The following is a 22,370-nucleotide window of genomic DNA, read 5'->3' as shown; positions in this document are numbered from 1 at the left end:
CTGTTCCATTGATCTGTATTTCTGTTTTTGTGCCAGTACCATACTGTCTTGATTACTGTAGCTTTGTAGTATAGTCTGAAGTCAGGGAGCCTGATTCCTCCAGCTCCGCTTTTCCTTCTCAAGATTGCTTTGGCCATTCAGGGTCTTTTGTGTTTCCATACAAATTGTGAAATTTTTTTTGTTCTAGTTCTGTGAAAAATGCCATTGGTAGTTTGATGGGGATTGCATTGAATCTGTAGATTGCTTTGGGTAGTATAGTCATTTTCACAGTGTTGATTCTTCCAATCCAAGAACATGGTATATCTCTCCATCTGTTTATATCATCTTTAATTTCTTTCATCAGTGTCTTATAGTTTTCTGCATACAGGTCTTTTGTCTCCTTAGGTAGGTTTATTCCTAGGTATTTTCTACAGCAGAAACTAACACAACATTGTAAAGCAACTGAACTCCAATTTAAAAAAATTAAAAAGCATATTACTTTTTAAAAAGTAAAACCTATTTTAAAAAGCAGAAAAAGTTCTTTTAAATTGTTTTTACTTGAACTCAAAATATTCTGGGACTCTGTTCTGTATGCACTGTAGGCCTCTGTTAAAAATGCTTAGTTTTAATTGTACATTTGATTTTTAGAGTTTGAGGTCATAAGTGTATAGAAACTACAGAAAGCACTTATTTAAGACAGTAAATTTAAACTCTCCTATTTTCATCTGTACCAGCAACTATATTGCCACAACTTTTGCATCTGTTGAAAATGGACGCATTAGAATCACATAAAGTAGAAATGCTTTGCTGCCCAAAGGTAAAAATGGACCCCTTTTTGAATATTCTCAGTACAGCTTGTTGTGTTTCCAGGGTATATCTAATTCCTTTCAGTGTCTTATCATAAAAGACATATGACTGGAGCTTTTTCCAAAAGAATGATATCTTTAAAAAAACATAGATTTTGGCAATTAAAAGATCTGAGTACCAATTCTAGTACCAACCCATATCAACTCCATGACATTCAGCTAAGACACTACACCTCTTTGGCCTAGTTTTCTCATATGTAAAATTAGAAATAATGAATACCTAGTGACCTATCTGTCTAGTTAGGATTAGAGGTGGTTAATTGAGCTACTCTGGGTAAAGGGCTTGGCACAGGTTGTGACATGGCTTAGGTACTCAGTGAATATGCCTTTCCTTGATCCAAAGCCATTCTCTTACACTCACAGAACCAGCCTCCTTTGGGTAGGGGTTCACTGACCTCATCACTTTCTTATTCAGGAATGCCTTCTGTTTAGACCATGCTGTCCTGCTTCCTTCTGCCTGTAACAAGTGCTAAGCGTCTATTTCCTCACTTCTTAAAAAGAAATACTTCCCCATTATGAAACAATGCACATATAAGAATTTCTTAGTAGTCAATAGACCTTTAACTCTACAAATGTTTGTTTCCTGTTACCAACCACAGTTGTATCTTTCCTTCCCCCTTTTCTGGATCCAGTTTCTTTTACTGAGGCTTACTCACTCTTACAGTAGGGCTGATAAGAGCAGCAACTTCTTCCTCTTCCAGGATCACTGAATCTCTAGTATAGGACAGAATGTTTGTCCAGCAAGTGATACCAAAAGGAATCTCAGGACATCGCCAAGTCTATGGGCTTCAAAAGCTATTCAGTCCTCTGTCAGGTTGTTTAACATAGACAAAAGCATTGCAGCAAAAGTTGAGAAAGAAAACTGTGAGGATTATATTGGAGGAAGAAGAAGAGGAGGAGGCAGAGGGAGAGAGAGGAAGAAAAGAGAAAGAAAAGCAGAAAAAAGAAAAAGAAAAGAGAAAACCTTCAAAGCATTCTTGAGAAGAAAAGCCAATAAGGAGTTTTCTTACTCTGAAGAAAGACTAGGAGATTAGGGTAAGGTTCTTCTCCTTAGTTTGGACTAATAATAATGGTTGCTTCCATTTTTTAATCAACTATTATGTGCCTGCTCCTATACTAGACCATTAATCATACATTAGCCCATTGAATCCTTAAGGTAAGTATTATTATCTGCCACTCACTAGTCACTTGGCCTTGGTTAAGTTGCTAAGCCTCTCTTGCTTCACTTTCTTGTTAAACAGAGAAAATAATACCTACTTCATAGGGTGGTTGTGAGGATTCAATTACATGGTGCATGGAAAGCCCTTAGATCACTTAGCTACTGTGATTACTGTTATGAAGAAATTGAGGCTCATAAGAAGTTAAAGAGTTGCCAGATATTACATAGTTAGCAAATAGTCAAATTGGAATTTCATTCAAAGTCTGTATAACTTCAGACAGTAGTCTTTCCATGTTCCTTTCTGCCACTTGAGAGTTGCCACACAAAGTTGGGTATTTTTGATGAAGTACTGCTCTTTAAGTATGGTGATTTCTATCCTAAAACTTAAGGAAAATGTAGGTTCAATGGAAGAATGTCCTTCAACTTTGTCACCAGTGACTTTGACACATGCGCTTTACATAGAATGATAGAAAACTCTTTTTCAGCCTTCACTGATTCCACATGCTGGCCTCAGTCAGCCGAGCTGATTTTGTCTGTCTTTACCTGTGTAATGTTTTATTACCCATGCTTTTACCTCTGGAGATTCTAATATGCTCACTGAAGGGAGATCCTATGGTTGCCATCCAGTAGTCTAGAAGATGAGGAAAAGAATGACTAGGAGGGTACAGAAGAACCAACATTATTTACTTCTGTGGTAAGCCAAGGTGAAGGAAGGGAGAGCCCATAGAAGAAAGGGGCCAGAACATTCTCTGATCCCTTCTGTTCCCATCCTCGCTGGGTTCCTTCTCTGCTCACCTGTCATGGGCCGTATTTGTGTAATCGATGATTGGGGCAGTTCAGAGGGGGGAAGAACTCATTTCCACATGCACCTGATTCGTTATATATTTTATGGAATACCTCCACCTCGCTACTCAATGAGACTGGCAGAAAAATAGTACTTTTGATATGCTGTTTTATTTATCTACATTCTGTCATGATATACTTTGATGGAAGTTTTTAATTTTGCCTCAGCTCTCAGCTGCTCTCGCCGTTACAGCTCAGGGTCAGCAATGAGGTTAGCCACAGTAGCACAAAACAATTTCCTGTTTGTGCAGCCCAGGTAGCATTTGGATGAGGATTAGATTTTACCACATTTTCTACTAGCCCAAGCCTATTATTTCTAATGAGTTTTAAATTGCTTCAAGAACATGTATTTCAAAATTTAGTGCTATGATCCGTTCAGCCTGAGCAACTTAATAAAAGAAATTTCTTTCTTAAATTTTTGGTTAAAATGTTGCATGCACTGTAATAAATGTTATTACTTTGGAAACCTACTTCTCAGTTTAAGAACTGGGTGGTTTTTATGCTCAATTTCCATTTGTCTAATCTTTTCTTCCCTTTGCCTCTGGGTAATGGTATCTTTAGTGACATCTGTTGGTTAAAGAGTGCGCAAAAGGGGGAAATAGTGGTTGTTTTTATAAGACTGGCAAAAATGGAGCTGCTTTTATTCCTTCCTTAGGTACCTGATTTAAAGAAAGCTCAGTGTGTGAAAAATCTAAACTTTAATAGTGGAGAGAACAACTATAATTATTCACTGTACATAAGAATTTACATCAGGGTTCTTTTGAGCAATATATGCTCCAGGTGCATTTAAGGTATGATCTAATAATATGCTTAAATTGAATTTGTAAACTGATATACAAGCCGCTGTTATTTACTGTGACCTAGAAAACAAACCAGTGGTTTTCCAACTGGGTTTTTCAGAGCCCTAGAGATCTGTGAAAGTACCACAGAGCCTCTCCAGAGAGGGGGGAGGAGGGGACCCTACTGCCACTTTGACCAGAGCCACCCAGCTATATATAGTTGCACTAGATTTATTTGTAATAGGGGTCACCTGCTTAAAGATTTTTTTTTTTTAGTAAAAGAGCTTGAAAATTACTGGTATGTATTGATACTATTAGAAGCATTGTAAGAATAAAGGATTATGATTTCTATTTATGTTTAAATGATTACAGAAAGATAGCTGGACAGGGCTTCTCTGGTGGCGCAGTGGTTGAGAGTCCGCCTGCTGATGCAGGGGACACGGGTTCGTGCCCCGGTCCGGGAAGATCCCACATGCCGCGGAGCGGCTAGGCCCGTGAGCCATGGCCACTGAGCCTCCAAAAAAAAAAAAAAAAAAAAAAAAGATAGCTGAACAATGTGTTGGACTTGAAATAATTAGAGACTTAAAATGTTATCAGGAAATAACAGTTCTGGAAAACAGATCATCCAGGAACCATGGACATAACCTTAGATTGTATCAGAAACGTGGTCAGGGACATAGAGTTGTATCAGAAACGTGGTCGGAGACATAGGACAACAAAGTAGTAGAGTAAGCTCACAAAAATCTTCTTAAGGCGATGGAATGATCAACACCTTGAGGATCCCAGGCCTTGAGGAATACATTTCACTGTGAATCCACACGTGTTGGACTTGGCCACTTCTGCACACAAGCAAAAACTGCTAAACAAGCTGTTAAATAAGTAAGCGTGATCTCCAAACAAGTGGCTTAGAGTTCAGTCGATTCTTTCATCCATGCAGCTAACGTTTATTGAGCATTTACTATGTGTTTGAGAGTTACAAGGGATAGGAAGAGAAATAAGACACACAAAAATAATCTTACTGATTCTTCTCTTAGTGGAGTCCAGCAGTGTATTCAGACAAGTAAATAAAGAATTATAATGTGTTGTGCTCACTTTTATGCTTAAGAAGCATACAGAGTGCTATGGGAGCCCAGAAGTTTCTAACTCAAAACTGAGGAGCCAGAGAAGGAAATAAGAATAGGGCCTGGAAATTTGAGGAGGGCATTTCAAGCAGGCAATAGCTTTTACAAAATCATATAAATATAAAACATTAGCATGGTCTACCAGTAAACTGAAGGATTTCAGAATTGCTGGAGAAAGTAGAAAGTGAAAATTCCTGATTATCTCATCACTCAAAGATAACCATCATTAACAGTTTAGTGTGTGCTCATTCATACTTTTTTATGTGTGCATATACATATATTATTCCAAAAGTGGTATTATAATATACTTGCTAATCTGCAATTTGCTATTTTTTACTTATATCATGGCCATCACTTTATATTAATACATATCTAAATCTACCGTATCTCCTTTTTTCCTTTGGTTTTTCATAATTTTTTCTACCATATCTTTTAAAATAGATGTAAAGCATTCCATTTTATGGTCATACTATAATTTATTTAATTATTCACCTTTTGATAAACGTAATTTTTATAAACATGTAACTTTCACTATAATACACTGTTGCAGCAAGTACATACACTGTACATTCAGCTTCGTGAGCTTCACTCAGTCAACAAAGATATATATTGAGAGCAGCAGGTGCTGTTCTAGACTCTGGATATATCAGTGAGCAAAACTGAAAAAGAAATTATTTTGTATGTCAGAAGGTAATAAGTGCTATGGGGAAAAAAAAAGAAAGAAAGCAAATCAAGATGGGAGCATTAGGGGCTTCCCTGGTGGTGCAGTGGTTGAGAGTCCGCCTGCCGATGCAGGGGATACGACTTCGTGCCCCGGTCCAGGAAGATCCCACATGCCGCGGAGCGGCTAGGCCCGTGAGCCATGGCCGCTGAGCCTGCACGTCCGGAGCCTGTGCTCCGCAACGGGAGAGGCCACAACAGTGAGAGGCCTGCATACGGCAAAAAAATAAAATAAAATAAAATAAAGATGGGAGCATTAGAAGTACCAGGGATTGGGAAACATGTTGCATTACTAAGTAAAGTGATCGAGGTAGGCCTCATTGAGAAAATGACATTTGAGCAAAGACTTACAGTAAATAAGGGAGTTAATTACGCAGATATCTTGGGGAAAAGTATTCCAGGCTGAAGGAACACCAAGTTTTAGGGTCCTAAGGCAAGAGTGTATCTGGCATGTCTGAAGAACGGCAAGGACATTGGTTGCTGGAACAGAGTGAACAAAAGAGAGTAATAACAAAAGCAATGTCATGTAACGTCATATCCTGTAAAGGTTATCAGGACTTTGACTTTAACTCCAAGTGAAGGAGAAGGACTTTAGAATGTTTTGAGCAGAGGGCTGACATGATTTGCTATTGGCTTTGACCAAGGTGATAGCAGTGGGAGTAGTGAGAAGTGGTTAGATTCTGGATATATCTTGAAGGTAAATCCAATTTCTTGATGGATTGGATATATGGTATGAGAGAGAAAATGTAATCAAGGGATTTTGGCATAAACAACTGGAAGGATGAAGTTACCATTAACTGAGATGGAAAAGGCTGAGAATGGGTGTGAGGGGGACTCAAAAGTTCCATTTTGGTTGTGTTGAGCTTGAGGTGTTGATTAGACATTCACGTGGAGGTGTTGAATACGGAGTTGGATATACAAGTCTGAGGATTGGAAGAGGTCTGGCCTAGAGAAACAAATACGGGAGTCATTAACTCTTAGACGGCATTTAAAGCTGCAAAGCTAGATAAGATCACCGGGGTGGGGGTATGAATTTAAATATAAAAGATTTAGCTTCGAGTTCAGGGGTATTCTGTGTTAGGAGGAAAGGGAGAAGAGGAGGAACCAGCAAAGGAGAGAATGAGCAAACACTGAAGTAAGAGAAAATCAGGAGAGTGTGTGTCTTGGAAGGCAAGGAAGAAGAGGTAGTCAGCTGTGTCAAAAGCTGCCGATGAATCAAATAAGATGCGGACTAAGAGTCGACCATTATGTTTAGGGACAAGGAGGTCATTGGGAACCTTGAAAAGAGCACTTTCAGTGGAGTGGGTGTAAAAGAGAATCAGAGGAGAAGAAATGAAGACAGTGAAGGTCACAGTTCTTTTAAGGAGTTTTGTTACAAAGGGGAGTAATATCAGGCAGGGAAGTAGGGCCAAGAGAAAGTTTTTTTTAAAATAAAAAAGATTGCATAGGAGAGAAAGGGGGAAAATGCTGTGCTTTGTTCTCAAGCACATAAGAGGAGATGGGAGCTAGTTCAACATACTGAGGGGCTGGCTTTTATAGAAGACAGTGTGTAAGTGCAAACGCTAGGAGATAGGTAGATATGGTAGTGAACATTTAGAATTAGAATATATTCCCAAAAGTGGATTTACGCATTTTTAATATTTTTAATAAAATTTACCAAATTACCCTCTAGAATCGTTATACTAATTCACATTCCCAACAATTTCCTTAATTTCCCACATGCTTATCAATGCTGCATTGTTTTAATCTTTTTCAACATGAAAGGGAAATGTTATATTCCTTTCCAGTCTCCACAGCTTCATTTCTGTCCCAGACCATTTACGTCCAGGGGCCTCAGCTGGTTTGCACAGAGACAGACTGGGTTGAGTGACCTGAAGTAAAGGAATGTCAGGAAGCTTGCACTTCTCTTCCCATAATTGTTCTGATGGCGAATGAAGACATTCAACCTGTAGAGCTGTCAGCTAAATATCAAATTCACTTTAAAATTTTAGAGATTAAAAGGGAAAAAGAAAAGGTAAATCAATGTAATGGATTGCTCTATAAACCAGGAAGTGACATTGTTCATACTGTTAGTTCTTCCTGGTATAAAATACAACTACAGTATATCTTATCCCTTGCACCTTTTTTAAAACGTATTCTTTTGAGGGCACAGAGAACTGGTAGATTGTGGGCCAAAGACCCCCTGCAGCCAGTTCTCTTTGGAAGGAATAAAGGGAAAGTGGTCGAAGATGTAGTATTGACCTTACTTTGAATTATGTGTTAGAAGGAAGGGACATTATTCTACACCAAACACACCCAGCCTTACCTCCTCCTCTTTTTCAGGCCATAGCTCCCCATGTATGAATTTACAGGCTAGTAGACTGGAGAAAGAAATGAACGCCTAGTACTGTGCATTGTTCTGGTTTACATGACCACTGTGCCAGTTACTGTGGTAAGCACGTTACGTATGCTGTCCCTTTTACTCCACATAAGAGCCTTGTGAGTTATAAGTACTGTTATTGTCCTCGTTTTACAGATGAGGAAACTGACTTACAGAGACTAATAATCTGTTCAGACACCCAGGTAGTGAGCAAAGAAGTAGGACTCAAACCCCAGGTCGGTATGACTCAGAAGCCCACCTGGTTCATGACTACCTTACGCACTGTCTGTCTGTTTTCTGTTAGACTACTATCTTGTTACACAGTTCTCCAGCTGAGGCCTTTGAAGGAAGGCCACTTCTTTTTGGGTGTAGGGAGCCTCCTCTGTAGAGGACATCATGGAGTCAGTCATCAGGGAAGAGATAGGGTCTCAGAAGGGGAAAAAGTTGTTTAAAACATAGGTCTGAAAGTAGATATCAGATAAACAGAAAAGGAGATTTTGCATCTTCTTATATATCCTTCTCTAAATCTAGTTATTGAGAGTGGTCTAGAAGGGTACTTCTGAATGCTGGAAGCTAACCAAACACACACACACACACACACACACACACAAAAGGGGGGCTTCTCCAAAAAAGACAGAATAGAGGTTAAGAAAGAGGAACCCAAGCAGTTAATGTAAGCTTATAATGAGGGAAATATATGTAATAAGCAAAATTATAGCAGGAGTCTTCTATGCTTATTTCCCAGGTTTTTTCCCCTTATTATTTAGTGAGATTTCTTTTCCTGTTATAGCATATACAACAGTAAGAATGGCAGTTCCATAACACTTGTGCTTCCCTTCCTCAGTCATTGCCCTTAGCCAGGTAAACCATTCAGTTCACAGCATCCTTTTCCAGAGCCCCAGCATAGCCTCAACATCTGTCTTACCCAGGTCTGATGTTAAGGTTGTAACAGCATCTCATTCCCCTGCTCCCAGTTGTGGCAGATATAATCAGTGGGAAACAATCAGAGATTTTCCTTTTGATTCTAAACTTTAGAAGTCTCTTATTTCATTAAAGAAAGTATCATTTCCTTTTGTACAAGTGGCAACTGCTACTGGCTTCAGTGGCTGCCAGCCTGGCAATGCCTTCATCTCCCAGCGATCCATCAGTGTAATAAAGATCTCCCTCTTAGGAAGGAAATTCTGGGAAGGAAGGAGATGGGACTTTATGGGTGTGGGGTGGAATAAGGAAGGCAAGGAGGGTTGTCATACCTATAGAGGAACATCAAAACCAAACCTCAGCTCAGTCACTTTTGTTTACAGCAATGTGAGTCTAACTGCTAGATTTTAAGCTTTTGGAGGGCAGGGCCTCCAATTTTAGTAAGTGTTGTTGAATAACATAGATTGAATAAAGCTGATCGGAGTGAATAATGATGCGGCCACATCTTCTCTTCCATAGTCTTACAGCCACCACGGAATGCGGAGCCACTTGAGCACAATTAAATATAGTTTCCTCTTTCAAAAGTATTACTTTTTCAAGGTCATAATGCTATACTAATTACTGTTTTAATTAACACAGATGTGTCTGAAGCAGTCCAAAAAAACAAGTATGCCAGATTGCAGCTTTAACACAGCAATAAAAGTTGTGATTCTAAATAATTAATCCTTCTTGATGATAGGTTATCCAGTCCTTTAGAATCAAAAATTTTTCCCCATCACAATTCTTCGTCTTCCTATTCAATCTTGTGCTGAAGAATATAGGATCTTTACTTCCCCCATAAGGACATCAGCGTAAGAAGTCCCTGAAAGATGACCCAGTTTTCTCCGTTTGCCCCTGGCCTCCTTAACAGACCCAAAATGTGTAAACCACCACCACCATCACCAAATTACCCTAGCTTTTTCCATCACATGTAAGCAGTGCTTTTCTTTCCTGGGAAAGGGAAGTGGGGGGAAATGTCTACCTTGATTTATATTGAATTGGAGGCAAAGGTAGAAAAGCAGTGGTTGAAAACTGCCCTCTCCTGCAGTACCCTGCTTTTTCAGACCTTCATGCCTGTGCATATAACCTTTCTGGAATACTCTTCTCTCCCTTCAAGTCCACCTGAGAAACTGTGATTGATCCTTGAGAAGTAACCTGCTCTGTGAAGCCTTTCCCACACTGCTCTCCTGCCCAAGCAAAGTCAGTCTCTTCTATTCCCATAAAATCTTGACAGACCTCTCTGATAGTGTTTGTCACATTGTACGGAATTATTTATTTACAAATCTACTTCTCCCAGCAGACTGAACTCCTTCAGAGCAAAGATTTTGTTTCATTCGTTTATCCTAGCACCTCACACAGGGTAGCTATTAAGTGAACGCTGTCGTACTGAGTTGAATCTTTATGAAACTTACAATATCTTTCTAAGGTAAGTTAGGATGAGATCATGAGAGAGAGTACAGACTGTGGTACGGAGTAAATTCCAAGATATGCTTCAGCCGACACAATGGTGTTGTCATTCTAATGTACAAATTATAAGCAAAGCCACATGGGCTTCAAAGGATGCACAGAAGAAAATCTGTGTGTGGAAATGTTTCAGTAGGCAGAGAAAGGGGAGGGAACCTTCACCCTGGGCGAGTCCTGTTTCATGCTCTGCTAGAATTATTGGTCCTTCTTAACCTCTTTAGTAAACATGTGGTTTTCATAATATACCTATCAGTCAGGATTCAAACAAGGAAAAACAGACACTGTGACACTGATGGAACAGGGAATTTATTTTAGGAATTAGACCTTGTACAATCTTGGGTGAAGATGGGAAAATAGGTCCAAGGGGGAGAGTTGGAAGTTCAGGAGAAAAATCATTAACAGGCCCTCCTGAAATAATGGCATGGATGGACAAGTTGGAGCTTGCAGGGAAAGCTAAAAGCTAGAGACATCCAGCTGCTGGGGTGGGACCCTGAAAGGATGTGGGGTGAGAGGGGGGACTTGAGTAGTGGTAAAGAAGCAATGGAAGACTGTTGCCTCTGCACAGCTCCTGCTCTGTACGTGTGCTGCCAAGCACTTGGTGGGAGGCTTGGGGTCATTGGTCAACAGGGCTTGTAGTTCTAGACACAGAGCAGGAAAGAACAAGGAGAAACTAAAACCCAGCGGTATTTCTACATCTTTTTCTCACACCTCTAATCACAACAACCTTCAGAAAGTCATGGCTGCTACTTCACTTCCACCTTCTAAATCTCATATAGATTTCTGTTTTGCTCAATTCTAGCCCACAACCGTACAGGGAAATGAGTTCTGGGAAACTTAATTCTTATTTAGCCCAATAGACACAGTACAAAACCACAACAATATGCCTCTAAATTTTGTAAATTGAATTTAGTTTCAATTTTAGAAGCAGTACTCACTTGAACAGGAAAAAGCAGAGCTAAGAAACATGTATGGCTTTATAATTCTTTACAAAGCATTCTTAGGTATTGCCTGGTAGCAAACCTTACTAGCACAGATTTCAGAAAGAGAAACTATTAGTTGTAAATGCTAACTATAAAAAGCTGTAAGGTGATTATATAAACATTTCTTCATCTTTTGATGGTCAGACATAGAATTTAAGTACGGTTTTTAAACAGTCGTCTCTTTAGATCTTCTGAAAAAACGTCTAAGAAGAAAAAGGAAGTAACCTTTATTGTGCACTGTGCCAAGAATTTCTTGTGTCTTATTTCATTTAACTCATGTGTCAAACCTATGAGGCCCCTAAGAGTGAAGTAACTCAATATCAAGTGCATGTGAAAAGGTTGAAAATTCATCCCACAATTCAGAGTAATTTATATCTCTAAGTTATCTTTTTCTCTTGACTTAGTTTGTTATTTACTCCTACTTTTTTTAACTTCTTATTGAAGAAGAGATAACATATATATTAAAGTACATAAAGTGAAATAATCTTAGGAGTACAACTCAATGAATTTTTGTGCATCCACATATATATTCACGTAATCACCATCCAGATAAAAATATCAAACTTTTCCAGTACCCCGTGATTGATTTTCCTCGGGCCGTTTGCACTTCCCAGGTAAACTGCCTTATGTATTTATATTTTTCATTATATGGATGATGTAATTCTTGGAACAACGGTAGGGGGAAGTGAACAATAGCAGTAAAGTGAAAATGTTGAATAATGTGCCTCATAACTGCTTTGAGTTACATCTACTTATGTCACTTACTCATTCTGCTTTTACCCTAAAACAGGTAATCAGATCCTGTCCCTTGGGAGCCTCTCAAAAGATCAGATTTATCCAATGAAACTCAAGGGCATCTCCATCTGCTATTCAGCTCTCAAATCTGCCTTGTGTGGAAATTATGTCAGCTTTGGCGTCTTCAAGTTGTATGGGGACAACCATTTTGACAATGTACTCCAGGCCTTTGTCAAAATGCTGCTGTCAGTGTCCCACAGTGACTTGCTAGTAAGCAATCATGCGTCGTGGGAGTCTTTGTATGAAACGTGAAGTAACACCACCACAGGGTTGGAATTGTTATAATGAAGCCCAAGGAGTTAGAATAGCACCAGATCATTTTATGTTTTAGGACAGCTTCTTGATTTAACTTACAGGATTTGAATAACTATAGTGGCTGTATTTATATAACTAAATGTGCAGTTTTGAGAACTGCAGCTACCATCTTCTGATAAACTGGTCATCTCAGGTATTCCAGGTTCTGTGTCTAGAGAGAATGTAATTAGCAATTTCAACTAATTGCTTACAACTGTACTCATAATTCAGAGAAGGTCTGTGTTTCCTGGAGCAGAAAATGCAGAATGACTATAGGATCTGCTCCTTCCTTCATTTCTACTCTGTGTACTCCCCTTGCTGTTTGGCCTTGCTTTCCATTAAAATTCAGGTGTGGTGGACAGAGTGCTAAACTGGAAGTTGAGCAGCCTGGTATGTAGTCTCAACTCTGCCACTTGCTGGTCATTTACCTTGAATAAATCACCTTCTCTATTTCTCCAGGCTTCAATTTCCTCACCTTTAAAATCAGTAAATTAAACAAAGTGATCTCTAGGTCCCTCTTCTACTCTACCATCTAGTCTCTGTGATGTATGTCAGTTGTTTTCAAACTTTGCCCCTCAGAATCACCTGGGGTGCTTGTTGGAATTCAAGTTTCCAGGCTCTTCCACTGAGCTGAGTCTGAGTCGTTATCAGACTTTTTTTTAAATATCTCATCCTGATTACACAAAAGCTAACATATGCCCAATGTGGTTGCAGTAATTACTTCAGTAACACAGCCAAATTCATGCTCAGGCTTAGTTTAGGCTTTCCCACCTGCTCCCAGCCCAAGGTTACAAGTGAGATCTGAGGGCCTTGGTTAGTCAACCTGTATGAGAAATGCTCCTTTGACATTCTAATGCACTAGAGGTACCCTCTTCCACCTTTCTAAGCTAGTCTTCATAAAACCACATCTCGGGAATTCTCTGGCAGTCCAGTGGTTAGACTCTGCAATTTCACTGCCAGAGACCCAGGTTCATTCCCTGGTCAGGGAGCTGAGATCCCACAAGCTGCGCGGCATGGCCAAAAAATACTAAAAACGAAAAAACCACATCTCAAGCCAAAGTTGTCAAGCCTCTTTGCAGTAGAATGGAATGTTCATTGAAGGCTGCCTGTACAACAGAAATTACAAAGTGGAAACTTGAGTCAGATCAGCCATGTGTTACAGCCTCCTCATTGAGGGAACTCTTCACTACAGTTGAGGCCCACCAAAAAAACCTGATATGGTTCCAGGAATTTCTCTATTCTTTTTTCTAGTAGACAAGCAAACCTCTAACTCAGTAATCTCAAAATTGAGGGTGCATAGGGCTCCCTTAGTGTACATTTTGAAAATGCACATTTCAGGACCTCGTTCCAGAGGTTTTCATTTTGTAAGTCTGAATTGGGAATCAGAAAACTGCATCTTTAACAAGCACCCCATGTGATTCTTATGGAGATAGTCAATTTTACTTTAATAAATATCGATATGGTTTATTTCTCTTATAAGTGTTGTGCTTCTTTGATACTGGTTTGGGTTTCATTTGAGGCTTTCCAGGTATCTTTCTCATGCACTTATCCTTTGCCTGTTGTATATGGTAAATATTAAGCCATTTACCAAGTTATGATTTAATTAGATGGGTTGGCATTGTGTAAATGTAGCAGACTATGATGCCAATGCTATTATAACACAAATATATAACACAAATTTCTTTGTGTTAAAAAAAAAGGTTGCCTAGCCACTATTAAGCACTGTTCAGTGTTACAATATTCCAGCCCAGAAAAATCATTCAGTCTTCTATACCGCAGCAATTGCACTTAAGTGTTAACCACATAAGGCAAAATTGAAATTACTTTACTAGGGTATGCTGTAGCTTCAAATTAGGGTTTCTAGAGATCAAGAGATCTTTATTAGAACCCCTTTAAATACTGAATTGAGAATCATTATGTCATTTGTTCCATGTATTTATATTTATGTTTATTTTATGTATTTATGTGTAAGGTCACAATTTCTAATATTATAAATGGCAATTTTCACTGAACTGTGACACGTCTTTTGCTTCCCTGTGGCTTGACATTTAGTATTTCTGTTATAGCAATATCGGAAACTGAGCCAGTCTTATTATCCACTCCTGGAATGTCTCACCCAGGACCACATGAGCTTCGTCACCAACTTAGAGCCTCCTGTACTCCTGTATGTTCTCACATCTATCTCAGAGGGACTCAGTACTCTTGGTAAGTATCATGGAGAACACTGTTTTCAGAGGAAAGACTTGATTGTGGTCTCTTAATGTATGTGCTTTTGAGATGATCATCCTACAAAGGGGGAAAGATTATTTACCCAAACTGAAAGATTATTTTATAACTATTACCTGCGAGACAGAAAATGCCCTTTTTCATATTTTGATATTTTTTAATCAGCTTAATTAAAGTATAATTTACACACAGTAAAAATTACTGATTTTAAGTGAACATTTCAATGAGTCCTTACAAACATATACACAGTCATGAACCACCACAGCCAAGATGCAGAACATCTTCATCACCGCAAAAACCTCCCTCCTGACCCCTTCTAATCAATCCCTTTCCCCTAGTCCCAGCCCCAAGGAACCACTATCTACTTTCTCTCACTGTAGTTTGCCTTTTCCAGAATTTCATATAAGTGAAGTCATATAACCTGTAGTCCTTTGTGTCTGACTTCTTTCGTTTAGCATAACGCCTTTGAGATTTATCCACATTTTGCGAAAGTTTTTATCTTTCTATTGCTGAGTATTATTCTGTGGTATGGATTACTACGTTTGTTAATATGTTCACCAACCAATAACATTTGGGTTGTTTCCATTATTTGGTTGTTTTGAATAATGCTACTGTGAACATTGATGTACAAGTCTTTCTGTGGACAGGTATTTCTCTTGAGTAAATACCAGAATGGAATTTCTGGGCTGTGTGCTAAGTGTATATTTAACATCATTAAAAACTGCCAAACTCATGGATATATGTACACTACCAAATGTAAAATAGATAGCTAGTGGGAAGCAGCCACATAGCGCAGGGAGATCAGCTCGGTGCTTTGTGACCACCTAGAGGGGTGGGATAGGGAGGGTGGGAGGGAGACGCAAGAAGGAGGAGATATGGGGATATATGTATAGGTATAGCTGATTCACTTTGTTATAAAGCAGAAACTAGCGCGCCATTGTAAAGCAATTATACTCCAATAAAGATGTTAAAACAGAAAACTGCCAAACTGTTTCCCAAAGTGATTGTACCATTTCACTCCCCCAAGCAATGTATGAGGACTCCAGTGGTCCTATATCTTCCCTAACACTTGCTATTATCAGTCTTTTGAATCTTAGCCATCCTCGTGGGTGTGAAGTGGAATCTCCTTGAGTTTTTAATTTGCATTTCACTAATGAATGATGATTTGAGCATCTTTTCTTGCTTATTTGCCATTCATCTGTCTTCTTGGTAAAATATTTGTTCAAATCTTCAACCCAATTTCTTTAACTGGGTTGTTTTATCTTGGAAGAGTTGTTATATGTTCTGGATACAAATCTTTTATCAGATCTATGTTTTGCATGTATTTTTTCAGCCTTGGCTTGTCTTTTTTATTTTCTTAACAGTATCTTCTGAAGAATAAAAGTTTTCAATTTTGAGGAAGTCCAATTATTTTTTTCTCTTACAGTTCATGTCTTTTTGGTCCTATCCTAAGAAATCTTTGCTTATTAGCCCAAGGCCATAAAGGCTTTTTCTGTGTTTTCTTGTAAAAGTTTTATAGTTTTAGCTCTTATGGTTAGGTCTATGATCCATTTCAATTTAATTTTTGTATGTAGTATTATGAGGTAAAAGCTGGGATTCCTTTTTTAACATGTAGATATTCAGTTGTTCTAGCATATTTTGTTGAAGAATATCCTTTATTTGTTAGACTACTTTGTGCCATTTCTATACTGTCCTAATTTTATAGGAAGTCTTAAAATCAGATAGTATAGCCCTCTGATTTTGTTTTTCCCTTTTTAAATTGTCTTGGCTATTCTGGGTCCTTTGCCTTTTTTATAAATTTAGAGTCAACTTTTCAGTTTCTCATGTTAGAAAAAAAATGAGCAGGGGAATTATTATTGGGTTACATTGAATCTCTAGCCCAGTTTGGGGAACTGACATCTTAGCACTATTGAGTATTCAATTCCTGGCAATGGCATATCTTTCCATTTATTTAGATCTTCTTTACCTTTTCTCAACAGCATTTTTGAAGTTTTGAATATATAAGTCTTGTCCATATGTTGTTGTATTTACAACTATTTTCTGTTTTTATGCTGTTGTAAATGATATTGGGTTCAATTTCTATTGTCTTTGCTACCATGTAGAATTGCAATTGATTTCTTTGTATGCTGACCATGTATCCTGTAACTTTGCTAAACTGACTTATTAATTCTGGTAGCCTTTTGTAGATTTCTTAAGATATTCTGCATAGATGTGTCTGCAAATAAAGATAGTTTTACCTCTTTCTTTCCAATCTGTATGGCTTTTTTTTGGCCGCACGGCATGCAGAACTTCCCAACCAGGGATCAAACCCATGCTTCCTGCATTCGAAGTGTGGAGTCTTAACCACTGGACCACGAGGGAAGTCCCTATATGGCTTTTTTTATTTTTCTTACCCTATCACACTGGCTAGAACCTACAGTACATCGTTGAATGGAAGTGATGGTAGCGAGCATTCTTTCCTTGTCTCCAGTGTTATGGAGCAAACATTCATTCTTTTTCACCATTCAGTATATTAGCTCTAGGTTTTCTGTAGAGGCTCTTTATCTTGTTAAGGAAATTCTCTTCTTTTGTAGTTTTCTGAGAGTATTATCATGAATGGGTGTTGAATTTTATCAAATTCTTTTTCTACATATACTGAGATAATCATATGGTTTTTCTTTTTTGGTCTGTTAATACATTACATGATGTTAATCACCACATTGATGGATATTTGAATGTTAAAACAACTTTGCATTCCACACTTGGTTACGATGTATTGTCCTTCTTATATATTACTAGATACAGATTTTTACATCTATGTTCATGACAGCTATCGATGTATTCTTCTATGGTTCTTCTTTTATAGTTTTCTGTTCTTCTCATATCTTTGCCTTGTTTTAGCGTTGGTCTAGGGCCCTCATGAAATGAGTTGGGAAATGTTCCCTCCTCTCTTATTTTCTTAAAGAGTTTGTGTAGAATTGTTATCAGTTCTTTGTGAAATGTTTGATAGAATTCCCTAGTGAAACCACTAGGCCTAGATTTTTTCTTTGTTAGAAGGTTTTTAACTATAAATTAAATTTCTTTAGTGGATATAGGATTATTCCAGCCTCCTATTACATCTTTCTTTTTTTAATTAATTAATTTATTTATTTGGTTGCGCTGGTCTTAGTTGCGGCTTGTGTGCTCCTTAGTTGTGGCTCACGGGCTCCTTAGTTGTGGCTCGCCAGCTCCTTAGTTGTGGGCATGTGTACTCTTACTTGCGGCATGCATGTGAGATCTAGTTCCCTGACCAGGGATCGAACCCAGGCCCCCTGCATTGGGAGTGCGGAGTCTTAACCACTGCACCACCAGGGAAGTCCCTCCTATTACATCTTGAGTAGCATTTGATAGTTTGTGTCTTTAAAGGAAATTGTCCATTTCATCTGAAGTTCATCTGACATTACTGACATAAAATTGTTCGTAATATCCTCTTGTTATACAATTTGATTTCTGTAGGATCTCTAGTAGTGTTCCCTCTTTCATCCCTGACATTGGCAATTTGTGTTTTTTTTTTTTTCTTTATCATTCTGGCTCCAGGTTTATCGATTTTATGCAGAGAACCAGCTTTCAGTTTTCATTGATTTCTCTATTATTTTTCCATATTTTTATTTCATTGACTTAAGGTATGATCTTCATAACTTCCTTCCTTCAGTTTATTTGCTTTTCCTCTTCTAGTTTTTTCAGGCAGAAGCTTAGGTTGTGGATCTTAGACCTTTCTTCTTTTCTAATGTACACATTGAATGCTTTTATCTAAGCACTACTGTGGCTATAACTGATAAAATTTTTATATATTGGGGGCTTTTTTTTTTAAGATTTAATTTTATTTATTTTTGGCTGCGTTGGGTCTTTGTTGCTGCGCGCGGGCTTTCTCTTTGAGGCGAGCGGGGGCTACTCTTAGTTGTGGTGCGCGGGCTTCTCATTGCAGTAGCTTCTTTTGTTGTGGAGCATGGGCTCTAGGCATGCGGGCTTCAGTAGTTGTGGCTTGCGGGCTCTAGAGCACAGGCTCAGTAGTTCTGGCGCGTGGGCTTAGTTGCTCCACGGCAAGTGGGATCTTCCTGGACCAGGGATCAAACCCGTGTCCCCTGCATTGGCAGGTGGATTCTTATCCACTGTGCCACCAGGGAAGTCCTAGGGACTTTTTCTATTCAGTTTTAGAATATTTTCTTATTGCCTTTGTGATTTCTTCTTTTACCAGTGAGTTATTACTTAGAAGCACATTGTTTAATTTCTGATCTTTCTGTTATTGAGTCTAGTTTAATTCCATCGCAATCATATTAGCGGTTGTTATAACTTTTGTATTTGTTGAATCTTTTCTATGGTCCAGAATATGGTGAATGTTCCATGGGCACTTGAAATGAATGTATATTCATTCCATTGTTGTTGGGAAGAATGTTCTCTAAGTGTCAGGTATAATTGCTTGATAATGTTCACATTTTATATATTTTTACTGGTTTTTTGTCTGTTTGTTTTCTACTTGCCCTATGAATTATCAAGAGAGAAGTGCTGAAGCCTCTAACTATAATTATAGATTTGTCCGTTTCTCCTTTTAATTCTATCCGTCTGTGCATAAATTATTTTGAAGCTCTGTTATCAAGTAAATATATATTTAGGATTGTTATGTCCCCTTGATTAATTTACCCCTTTATCCTTATGAAGTGATGCTCTTTATTTCTGGTAATATTCTTTCCTCTGAAATCTACTTTGTGTGATATTACTTGCCTCTCCAGCATTCTTTTGATTAGAATTAGACTCTTTTTCCATCATTTCACTTTTATTCTTTCTGTGTCTTTATATTTAAAGTTGGTTTCTTGAAGACAGCAGGTATTTTCTATTGCTGTTTTAACAAATTCTTACAAACTTGGTGACTTAAAACAATGTAAATTTACTGTCATATAGTTCTTTAGGTCATAAATCTGACACGGGTCTCACCAGACTAAAATCAAGGTGTCAGCGGAACAATTTTTCTTTCTAGGAGCAAATCTATTTCCTTTCCTCCTCCAGCCTCTAGAGATCACCTACATCCCTTGGCTCATGGCTTCTGTCCTCCATCTTCAAAGCTAGCAACATTGAATATCTCTGACCATTCTTCCGTAGATACATGTCCCATTGATTCTGATGTCTTCTGCCTCTCTCTTTCACTTTTAAGGACCCTTGGAATTACCTTGGACCTACCCAGATAATCAAGGATGATCTTCCTATTTTTGGTTCAACTGATTAGCAACCTGAATCCATCTGCAACCATAGTTATTCTTTTCTGTGTAACCTAACACATTAATAGGTTCTGGGGATTAGGATATGGACATATTTGCCTAACATACAGCATATAATTGAGTCATATTTTTATATCAAATCTGACTGTCTCTGCCTTCTAAATAGTGTTTCAGCCATTTACATTTAATATAACTACCAGTATATTTGAGTTTAAATTTATAATATTGCTGTTTGTTTTTTCTTTATCCTATCTGGGCTTTGTTTCTTTTTCCTGCCTTCTTTTGGTTTGGATTAATTAAATGTTTTTCTAATGAGTTCATTTTATATCCCCTGTGGGTTTATTAATCATACTTTTTAAATTTTAGTGGTACTCTAAGGTTTACCATCTACACCATCAAATAATATAATCATAGTTTGCATTCAAATAATTATAGTTTGCCTCTCTCCATCTCCATTCCTTCTGGAACTCCAGTTACACATATGTTACGTATATCTGTTATATTGTTCAAAGACTAGAGAGAACTCCTCTGCAGATCTCCGGAGCTCACTTCTTATATAGTTCCCACTCTCTGATACTCTGTCCCACAAGTTCTAGCTGCCTCAGCCTCCCCAAATTCAACTCAGTGAGACCACTTGGCTTTGTTTGGGTTCCCCTTTCCTGTCCAGTAGCCTGAAAACTGCTTTGCGCAGTAAGCTTGAGCAGTTGGGTAGGTATTACCTCATTTGTTTCCCTCCTCTCTGGTTTCATGCTCCTATACTGCTTCTTGTGCAACAATTGAAAACCGTTGTTTCATATATTTTGTCCTGTTTTCTAGTTGTTTATGGCAGAAGGAGAAATTCTCATAGCAGTTAATCCTTCATGGACAGAAACCGAAGTCTTTTATTATTACAGTTTGTCTTGACATTCTTTCATCTCATATTATAGTAATACTTGAAGATTTGGAATTAGTTGCGGATGGCTGTGTTGTTCTCAACATATGATCTTAGGCCCGAAATCAGCATTTTAACAAGTCTTCAAAGGAATCTTGACAAAGTGGCATAATGCAGGGAATACTGAACTTGAATTTAAGTCTCAGTGCTGCCACTTATGAATGTATGACCATGGACATGGACTCTGTGCCTGATGCTGCCATAGGTGTTTTCATATGTGTACTTCACTCATTTCATTCTCAGAACCACTCTGCATACCAAAACTGGGTTAAATATGCAAACAGCACTGTTTGTCCTTATTTCCTACTTGATCGTAGGCTTCCTACTTGATAGGAACAGTGTGTCTTAATCACGAATTTTTTCCCAGTGCCTAGCATGTGGTAAGTGCTCAATAAGTATATGTTGAATGAATGAATTAGGTAATATTATTTTCACTATACAGATGAGTAAGCTGCTGCCCAGAGAGGTGAAACAACTTGCCTAAGGTCATACAACTAATAAGTGCCTCATCTAGGAGTCTTTCTAACTCTAAAACCCATTCCTCTTCACCTCACCACCCTGCTGGATCCATCTGATAAAGGTCACAATTTGGCAGGTGAAGTGTGCCCTGTGTCTTCAAGAAAGAGGATTATTTAGACTGTTGAACGTAACTACTTGGGTTTCTCCTTTTCCAACAATGAAAAATTTGCAAAGAGGCATTAATTGGGTTACAGGCAGGCTTCAGTTCTACTATAGCCTCAGTGGGAAAAATGAGAGGGAGGTACAGAAAAGTTGAACCAATGATAGATAATATGCTTAACATGATATTAAATTTTTTTAGTTAATCATTTACTAGCATTTTTAGTTTCAGGCCAGCTATAATTTGTGAAAAGAACAAGTGATTGTATTTATATATTATATTTTCCATGTTTTTAATCACCCACCACCACCACCACCACCACCTACCCCCATACTCTTACATACAGAGACCAAGCACAGGGCTTACAAAAAGCTGCTTCTAATAATGACTCTCAACTCATTCATTTAGTAAACATCAGCTGTGCACATGCTATGTACCAGGTTCCATTCTAGACCTTGAGAGTGCTGTAGAGAACAAGATAGATAAGGTCTCTGCTCATATGCAGTTTATATTCTAGTGAGGAGATATAACAGTAAACACACACACACACACACACTCACCACATACACAAGAAAATGTCAAGTCGTGATAAGCGCTAAACAAAGACTTAAAATAGGATGATGAAGAAGGAATGATTGTATGGCTTTTTTAGAAGTGATCAGGGAAGGCCTCTGAAGGTGAGCCCTGGCAGGAATGGGGGTGCCTTCCAGGAAAGCAAAGGATGGCACAGAAGACAAGACAAGGGAAGGTGGGGGCAAGCTAAAAGTTGAACCAACTGGAAACCACCAGAAATTTCCCCATCAAGGTCACTATTAATAAAATTTTCATTATTAATAAAGGGTGTATGTTATTGTCATGAAACACATTCTTGAATTGGATGGAGTAAATATTATAAATGTAATTTGGAAATAAAACATTCAGGAAATACGTAGAAACTTAGAGACCTTGTTCATTAGTTTCTCCCACCAGAAACATGCTAAAGAGAGAAGAAAGCTATGGATTGGCTAAATAGAATGACAGGCTTGGTGTTTCAGGAATTGAAATAGCCAG

The 22,370-nt window shown here is 38.2% G+C and overlaps 1 protein-coding gene across 2 annotated transcripts in view; it reads left to right on the top strand.

Moving 5' to 3' along the window:
* The window catches only part of RANBP17 (RAN binding protein 17), a 312,232-nt gene that overhangs the window by 256,483 nt on the left and 33,379 nt on the right, over positions 1 to 22,370 (top strand). For both annotated transcript variants that reach the window (XM_024753434.1, XM_024753433.1), the window contains 2 exons: positions 12,018 to 12,232; positions 14,383 to 14,521. In XM_024753434.1, the coding sequence (XP_024609202.1) occupies positions 12,018 to 12,232; positions 14,383 to 14,521 (354 nt within the window). The remainder of the gene's footprint in view (positions 1 to 12,017; positions 12,233 to 14,382; positions 14,522 to 22,370) is intronic.

The sequence above is a fragment of the Neophocaena asiaeorientalis genome, unplaced genomic scaffold (genome assembly GCF_003031525.2).
Source record: "Neophocaena asiaeorientalis asiaeorientalis breed wild unplaced genomic scaffold, Neophocaena_asiaeorientalis_V1.1 scaffold268, whole genome shotgun sequence".
NCBI classification, from domain to species: domain Eukaryota; kingdom Metazoa; phylum Chordata; class Mammalia; order Artiodactyla; family Phocoenidae; genus Neophocaena; species Neophocaena asiaeorientalis.
The sequence above is the reverse complement of the archived record's forward strand: the minus strand, read 5'-3'. Positions and strand labels throughout refer to the sequence as shown.